This window comes from Parambassis ranga, chromosome 2 (assembly GCF_900634625.1).
Source record: "Parambassis ranga chromosome 2, fParRan2.1, whole genome shotgun sequence".
Lineage (NCBI taxonomy): Eukaryota > Metazoa > Chordata > Actinopteri > Ambassidae > Parambassis > Parambassis ranga.
In genome coordinates, this window is record NC_041023.1 from 21,191,265 (window position 1) to 21,200,437 (window position 9,173).

Genomic DNA, 9,173 nt, shown 5'->3' on the forward strand with positions numbered 1-9,173 from the left:
GCCATTGTGGGGTCACAAATATAAGCATAGAGCTATACTTTAGTGGCTTCAGATTAAATTTGCACATTATATTGACAATATATTTTAACACCCAGTAAACATATAAAACGACAAATCAAGGCTGACAAAGGCAAATTTTGAAAATCAGATTTGCACATGGTGGTAATATATTTTAACAACAACAAAGGCCAGCATAATGTCACCGTGAGGTCATAAAGCTATGCACGCAGCTACACTGGTTGCTCAAAATCAGGTTCACCATGATAAAGTTCCTTATATATTGACACCCAACCAAAACTGAAGAACAAGTACAGATAAAGACTATCAAACTGATAGAAGCTGGTGCTTCTATCAGAAGCACCAGCTTCTATTGAACAACAAAGGCCAACTCTGGCCTCACCTCACATCCTTGTGGGGGCTTTAAGTTAAATTCGTACATGATGATTCTTATGATTCTTTTTATGGTGAACCAGCATCAAAGAACAAGAGCAGACAAAGGCCTGCAAAGCAGAGTCTCTCACTGATAAGCTCCACTTATAATTCAACACAGTACAAAAAACTGCCAATAGGTGTCCAAATAGTGACAATGCAGACAATCACAATGGCCTAAAATCATATCCCTTATGGTAAAAACACATTTTCTGTCTTTATAGGCATCTCTCTCTCTCTCTCTCTCTCACACACTCACTCACACACTGTATGACAGTATGAGGTGTAATGTAATGACCAGGACGGCTGTGGGGCATTCTTCTTGAGTAATCGACTGTGAGCAGAACATTAAGCAACAGTCCACTCCCATAAGGCGCACAGTCTTCCTGCAGCTGCAGCATCGGCAGCTATCTTCCTTTGTGGTCTGTCCTGCTCTTTACCCCCCCCTCCATAGTCCTGTGGGGGTAAGGCAGAAGTAAGGCAACTCAGATGTTCCCTCTGTGAGCTGTTTCTATTATTTTGTCCATTAAGTCAATGTAGCCATGTCCCTTTAAGCTGCAATAAATTTCAACCGAGTTTCTGCCATAAATAAATATGTCATGTGGTCATACAGCAGCCAATCAGAGGCCAGAAATGTGACACAACACAAGATGTTGTAAGACTGTTTTTCACTTCCTCTTTGAGTTGGAGATGACTCTGCATTTCTAGAGTCTAACAGTGAGTTATGAAACACGCAGAGAAGCACAGAGAGAAGTAGAAGCTGTGATACAGGAAAACAGGCCCGGCTCATCACAGCCACTCTAAGAGAACAAGCAGCAACAAGGACTCTGCTGGGAGAACTACTCCACTCTTAATATACATAACACAGAGCATGAGGAATCAACAAAGGAGTGCATTAGAATGATGGCATGTCCACAATGATCTTCCTGAGTGTTTTTTAACATAGCGTCTCTGCATGCCTTCAAAGTTTAAGGAGACTTTTTAGAAGGCTGCTGACGGGGGCGATAACACCTACACCCTGATTGGCTCTACTGAGTCGCTACATGCCTTGATCATCAAGAATTACAGCTATTATTGACCTTTTTTATGCTAGCACCAGCTGCATATTATGTGAGTCATTTGCATCAATCCCCATGACCCCCCTGGCCTACATGGACACTATGATGGCGATTTCTGCAAAAACGCAGATCTGGACAGAGATTGTTCTAAAGCAAAACGTACATTAATGTGGCTGTATAGCCTGAAGCAGCTGATGTGAAGGCGGGTTCTACTTAAATTAGAGGACTTCCTGTGGGAGCTGTTCTGAAACAGTCAATAAAAAAAACACCTGACATGTTTAAATTAATTTCAGATAAATAACAAAAAAAACAGAAACCTGATCTGAACAGACAAGAAAATAATTAGTGCTACAAAAAGAACAAAAAACTGCTTTATATAAACCACGTGTCAATCATGTGTCTATATATCAAATGTCCTGTGGGGAGGGACATGATGGGGACCCCTAATAAATCAACTTTCAAACCATTCACTGTAAGTCCTTTGGCACCATTGTGTAGTACATTTTTAAGTTGATAAATCGATCACCAACGTCCAGTATAAGTTAGGGGGTTTCCATACACACCACCGTCAGATAATCTTTCACACATGACAAGTCAGAGTCTGGAGCGAATCAGCTCTGGTTGTTACATCACTCTATATTCTGGCTATGAGGACTCCACCCTGCTGCACTGTGCAGCATCATGTATAAGTGTTCGTTTTACTGTACCAGTCTGCTTTGGTTTGTTTTTTTGTGAACCCTGTGTGTAAACAGGGGGAAAATACAATTGTCTGCCTCCATCATTATTGATGATTGTTCAGGAATTCTCTGACTATATGAGGGCTTATTTGGCAGCACCTTCATAAACCACAAATCATGATGCCTCTGCAGTCATTCAGCTTCACTTCCTGTTCTGTTTCTATTTAATAAAAACAAAACAAAAACAATCTCCTGTCTCCTTTCCTATTTATTTGTCTTTGTGTTATTTAATTCTCTCCAGTGGGGTTGCCATCTGCATGGCAACACCGACAGCGTGACACTTCCATAACCCAGGAGGACGAGAGGAGCACAGACCTCTCCCTCTCTTTGTATTCGCAGGCCACCCATAATTCATTAGCTCTCCTTCTCATCCCCTCTGCATTTCTGTCTCTCTGCAGTGTGGCCGACTGTGCATCCTTGTTCAGGATATTTTTTTCTGGAATGAATCTGATGACGGTCGTTTTTTTTTTTTTTTTGAGAGGCTGTTGAGAGTGTTTTAAATGTGACCTTTTTCAAATCAAACCTCATTCAGAAAAATTGCCATTTTTGGAGTGTATAATGAAAAATGTCCTCTTTGTTAACCTGAAACTATTTTACAACATCATCAATAAAATGAAGATCATGTGCATCTGTAGCCTCATGCTGCACAGCTTCAGTCTGCCCTGCTGGCCTCCAAAACCAAAATAAGGTCGGCTGGTTTTTTGTGTGGCCTCGGGTCATGGTTCACTTATCTGGCTGCATTCAAGCATCATTCTGTCACACACACAAAGAGATTATTCCCTTCTTTTCCCAACCAGGCGGTGTGCCAATGTTTTTCTTTCCTTCGCTGCCTCTCATCACTCCCTCTGTCTCTCTCTCTCTCCTCTTCCTCACCCGCTTCCGCTAAGCTCTCTCGTTTTGGTTGCAAGGAAAGGCTGTTTATTTATTCTGACAAGATCTATTTTTCCCTCTCACTTCCCCCACCCCCCCCCATCCTCTTTTCCCTCTTGGTTACATGCTTGTAGACGATCACTGTGAGTGTGTTAGGGGGGTGGATATCTGCTGTGAATTGTGAAGTAAAAGATGAAGAAGAGGAGGTTGAGGGGGGGGAGCCTATACATCCTGTGTCTCTTAAGCCATACGGCATGAAGACAGTTGTGTGTCACTGGGGGGAAAACGCACGTGTAAAGCTACTTTATGGGGCCTGGCCGCGGCGCGCATGGCGGTGTTACCTCCTAGAATGAGACTATAACAAAGTACAGCACTAAAATACAGCCAGAGGAATGACTAGTGTGTGTGTGTGTGTGCGAGAGAGAGGGTCGCTGAAAGAAAAAAGGGAGAAAGAGTGCTGTGCTCCAGGTGGTGCATTATTAAACAGATTTGTCACTTTGGCCAGTGGTGTTAAGTGTATGAGTGTGAATGTGTGTGTAGAGCAGATGTAATAAGCAGTTAAGAGTTGAAACAGTAAATGAATGAGGAAAAAACGCTCATTGGCAAAAAGAGTGGGAGAAGAAAGCACAGAGAAAGATCATAAAAGAGGTAGAAACACAGAAAGAAGATGCCATAAAAATAAACACAAAAGACAGAAGCACACAGACGTATACATCATGCCTTCACTTCAGACTGCGTCACAATCACAGATTCACATCCATTCCCTGTGGAACTGACCTCAACCCTTCGACCCAAGTGTCCAATGTGTTGAAATCTAAGCTTCCAACAGCTTCATCCTGCATGTCTCAATTCAAAATTCTCCAAAAATGATTTTGCATGAAACAAAAAAAATCTACACTCCTCCTCATGACCTGGAAGCCATTACTGGCTCACCTGTGACCAGCAGTCACAAGCAGACAAAACTTCAGTGAGTATTTGGCAGTTCTGAAGGCTTTCTACACCTGATATGAGTTGAAAACTGGTGTAGTGGCTGTAAAACACAGATAAATACCATTAGGCTGTGAAGTTTTCTATTGTTTTCCACTATTTCTAACACCCATATGAAAAAATGTTGAACATACTGATCCCAGTTTTTTTTTCTCCCACTCTTACTGACATGTGAAAGGGCAAAAAAAAAAACACTCAGAAACTGCTGCTTGGAGTTTAGACGGTTAAACTACAAGGTCTCAACCAAAAAATAACACCCTAAAATATCAGATTCTTGGGCTGACAACATGAGCAACACAAGCACACACACAGCATCATGTGAGGTGTGTGTTACAGTTGTGCTTTAAATCCCTGTGGGTGCTGTTGAGTAAGCCGATCTTCATCGGAGGAAAGAAAAAAAAAGCCGTGACAGCCAACAACACTTGTTTAAGTCAAAAATAACATTAAAGGGAAAGACAATGTCCTCCCTCTCTCTCTGTGTGTGTGTGTGTGTGTGTGTGTGTGTGTGCTGTCTGATCTGTAAGCCTGCAGTAGGTAATCTGACTTTAGGAGGAAATCAAACAAGACGAATGCTGAATCCGGCAAGAAATGCAGAGGACAGGAACGAACACACACACACACACACACACACACACATAATGTTTACAAGGATGAGAATTGATGCAGTGATGCAGCTCAATCAGAAACTTGTAAAAGCAGAACAATAAGCAGGTTTGTGCCTGTGACGGCGGGAGGAGGCGGCGCAGGAACAACTCTCAAACGTTCTGATGTGGATTTTAAATTTTTACTTCCACTTCCAGAAAAGAATTTTCGAACACAAATCTTTTCCTCCCTTTCACTCTTTGAGGTACAATCTCTAAAATCTGAAGCCTTGCAAATCATATATTCATGATTAAAATATAACCTCATTCTTTCCCTCCTAATTTCTGCCCCTCCAGTCTCCATCCCTCTCTGTCATCTCCCCTCTTGTCTCTTTTGTGACGCACTCTTGCCTCCACTGTATAATTATCTCTTGCTGATTCCGTATGGAAGGTGGTGGTGGTGGGGTATTTGGAGCCCCCCCCCCTTTCTTTCTTTCTTCCTTCTGCCCGCCCCGTCCGCCTCCGTCACTCAGACACTTGAATGCCGTATTGTTCTTTGCCGCCACAAAGGCTGTGATTGACAGCTGTGGGAAGCGATGAGTGAATTCTGAGCCCTCCCTCCCCACTGCTGCCATTACCTTCACTTAAACTTGTCACACGGCTTAAAGTGGTGGCTAACAAAAAGCTTTGGCTGAGATGCATCATTCACCAAAAAAAACCTTAATTCTGAAGATGGAAAAACACAGAAAGTGCAAAAAATTAAACACTACATGACTGAATCATTCCAGAAAATGCGTCACATTTAGCCACAGAGACTGACTGTTCTTGTCCCAACATAAAAATATCTTCGATGTTTGACAGTGTCCTGTGACGTGCAGCTCTGTGAGCCTGAAACCCATCTCAGACCACAAAACACACTTAATTTCAAAGCAAAACTTTGACTACCTGCCTTTGCGAAACGTTCCCGCTCTCACTCTTTAGTTAAAACCAGCATAATCCTGAATAGTTACAGATAAAGCACCACACACACACACTCCCACTCACACACACCATCAGAGGGGATTTAAAGATTCAAACAGTGGTCTTGGTAATTAGGCTGGATGGATTTGTGCCTCTCCTCTTGGTCCGGCGGGATATAAATCGACACATAACGCAGGCAGACGAACTCTTTAAGTGGATTAATTAAAAACCAACACTGAGGGGTCAAAGGTCAAACCCCACTGCCCCCCATTCTTTCCCCTCTAACTTTAACTGTCGACCTCCTCCTTTCATTTGCTCGGAGCGCAGTCGAGCTGCAGTGAGATGATTGGAGGGAAGAGACTGAAAACACACACTGTAAAAATGCATCTTTAACTTCCTGCCTGTAAAACTGAGCTCTCCACTGCATAATTGAATACAGAACACACCTCGTCTCAGCCGTGTGTGTGTGTGTGATTGTGGAAGCTGGATGTAATCAGATGGAATTAATATGCATGCTGTTTCTCATTATGGAATAAGTGAACTGCACTTCAGATATGTGACGTGCACCGCGAAAGGCACGGGCGGATTTCTAACATCTATCCACAGCTCTCTCTCTCTGGAACATGAGTGTGTGTGTGTTTGTGTGTACATGTGTGTGGAGACTGATACAGTATATAAGATTGCAGAGGCGGCGACACGCCCTGCTAATGATCAGATAACACATGCATGCACACACATTTGTCATATTGCATTTAAAAAATGAGGCATTAATCAGCTAATTGCGCTAATGTGCTACCATGCCGCCTAATTGTGTCACAGTGGTGAGGTCTCTTATTTCAATTCTTTACATTTGATTTTTGTGTATTCAAATTTCAAATTTTGAAATGATTTCTATCTCTTGCTTCCGAATGGTTCTCGGCAGACTCACACAGTGTCTTGTTAGCGCTGTGTTTATGATATGCATCTCCAAGTGTGTGTGTGTGTCTTAGTGTGACGGAGGTAAGTCTCATTAGGGAGAAAAACAACGGCGAGAACTGCCGAGCTGAGGTGCTTCATTACCATAGACGATTGAGGAGTGTTTCTGGAAGCGCCTCTGTAAAAATGTGTATGTGTGTGTGTGACCCCCGAGAGAGTGTGCGAGACGGGCCGGCAGTAAGCTGGTCTTTATTAAGATGCATCATCTTTGGAGAGGGACAGCTGCTCCTGCCTCTAATCTGCAAGAAGAAAGGTTTAATAAAGAGAAGAGTGGTGAGGTAAACACTCCTATCCTGCGCCATATTCCTCACCTTTGATTTTTCCACCTGTTGAGCAAACATGGACACCGCGAGGGCGACGTGTCAAACTAAAATTGGCTTAAAAAAGTAACATTTTTAATGCTGCCAGGAGATCTGTCCTAAATAGGCCGACAGGAAAGGACTGTGTGTGTGTCCACAGAGAAACTGTGGCTATTTATGAGTGTGTGTCAGGTCAGCTGCATGCCCCATTTCTCAGTCTGAATGGTCATCACTGCCTGTTTGGAAATGACATCATTTAACACCCCCCACCCCTTCGTCCATCACTGAAAAATGCCTGCTCTACATTACTCCACTCATTTTCTATTTTGGATTTGTGGATAATGACAGCGGGATGGAGGGCAGCGGGGGGATAAAAATGATAAAAGAGGGGGAGAGGCAGCATTAAAAGAATAATTCGAGGGTCTTGAGGGTTCTGTCTCCTCTCCCCGATTCTAAAATAGAATTTGCGATAGTCCCCGTCACTGCCGCCGAGTCTGTCGAGGGAATAATGACTTATTTATCAAAGGGCTGAAATATTCAGGGACAAGGCCTTTTAAAATCCAGCTTTTAAATTCATAGGCTTTTCTGCTGAGATGCTTAATGACAGGGAATGTATTCATAATGATTTGCAGGTCTGAGAATGTGTCCTGAGTATGAGTCTAATAGCTGGTTGACAAAAAAAAAGAAGACAAGTGTGCAAAGACAAGCTTGAAATGTTTCACCTTTGACCTCATTGGGGGGGGGGGGGGGCAAATTTGTATCAGGACCTCAGAGCCAAGAAATAAATGTTGCCGGAGCAGTGCTGAAAACATGTTTTGAAGCTCTGGAGATAAAATTTAATGTTCTCTAAAAGGAGCAGGCAATCAGCCATGAGTAAATGTTTCAAGATAAATTCCTGGAGGGGCGTACTTTCTCTGGCAGACTCCTCAGCATTTGGAGGGACCACATCAGTATGGGGCGGGTGGGGGGGCTTTGGGGGGTGGGAGGAGGGGGGCGGGGGTGATAAATGACTGTTATTCTTACTTCTAGATTGGAAATGGAGGAAGTTTGGAAGTGATGGTGGCGATGAAGCACCGTGCAGGGCAGCATGGAGGGTTAATGAAAGGTACACGGACACAGCTCGCATGCGTCAGACTCGTGACAGGAGCGGAGGAGAAGAGGAAGAGGAGCTCAGAAAAGTAGAAAGAAGGGCAGCAGATGATCGCCAAACGGCAAAAAACCGTGCGTAATTACGCACCGCAGCGCGGCTCAGAAGGCGGCGACCTCCAGCCTGCGCCGCGTCCCACCCTCATTTTCTCCCAGATAAAAAACCCCAAAAAACAAAAACCACCAGCGCACACTTCTGTCTCTATTCTATCACCCTGCTCACAATGGCGCGGCTGTGTGAGAAACTGACCGGGCGCTTACCTTAACACGTTCCAGCTTTTCAGGGGGTCCAGGTCTGAAATTATAGAAACCATGGTCGACTGGCTCGGGCAGCACCGGGAGAGGAGGGAGGGGGTGCGGCAGAAAAAGATCGAAAGAAAAAGCGGCGCAAAGGCTGTAAACTCCGTCTGCGAATGACAGCGATTGCTCGGATGCAACCCGTCCTGGTTGTTCAGTGGGTGATGAGCGCTGTCAAAGCTCTCTCTCTCTCTCTCTCTCTCTCTCTCTCTCTCTCTCTCTCTCTCTCCGCCCCCTCCTGTACAAAGCCTGCGCTCTGCAGACGCGGCTCCGAGCTTCCACCGGTCCCCGTTTCACAGGCAGCCTGCCGCTGCTGGAAAAGCACAGATATACAGCAGAGGATGGTTAATCCCACCTGGGGAACTTATTTAGCCTTCTTTAAACACACACACACACACACACACACACAGACAGAGACACACGCTAGGGGAAACAGTTCACACACCTCTTGTTTTGTTTCATTTTCTCTCTAACCTGTCAACATGTTTCATTGCATCTTCACTTACTGGATGTAAACACAAGAAAACTCCTGTTTAGTTTTGAGAATTATCAGAATTACCATAAAAAAGAATCATACAAGAACAAAATGTAACCTTACATTTACTTCCTGTTTCTTTACATTCTCAACTGACCAGTTTCCTCTGATAAAACCATGTGACTTTACGTACCGGAGTTGAGAACTAATTCATATGCAGCTGCTAACTTTGAGGCATAAACACACCCCTGCTGAGCATCCCTCTCTCTATCTTTGCAAGCCCCTGTCAGTGCTGACTTCCTGTCTGACACCACCACATCCTGTTGATAACTGTGTGTGGAGGTTTTTTTTTTACATTT

The 9,173-nt window shown here is 43.9% G+C and overlaps 1 protein-coding gene across 1 annotated transcript in view; it reads right to left on the bottom strand.

The window, feature by feature from the left end:
• Window positions 1–8,549, bottom strand: part of celf2 (cugbp, Elav-like family member 2) — a 156,288-nt gene extending 147,739 nt beyond the window's left edge. The window contains exon 1 of the mRNA XM_028420431.1: window positions 8,304–8,549. Within this exon, the coding sequence (XP_028276232.1) occupies window positions 8,304–8,356 (53 nt within the window). The 5' untranslated portion in view covers window positions 8,357–8,549. The remainder of the gene's footprint in view (window positions 1–8,303) is intronic.
• Between the last annotated feature and the right edge of the window lie 624 nt (window positions 8,550–9,173).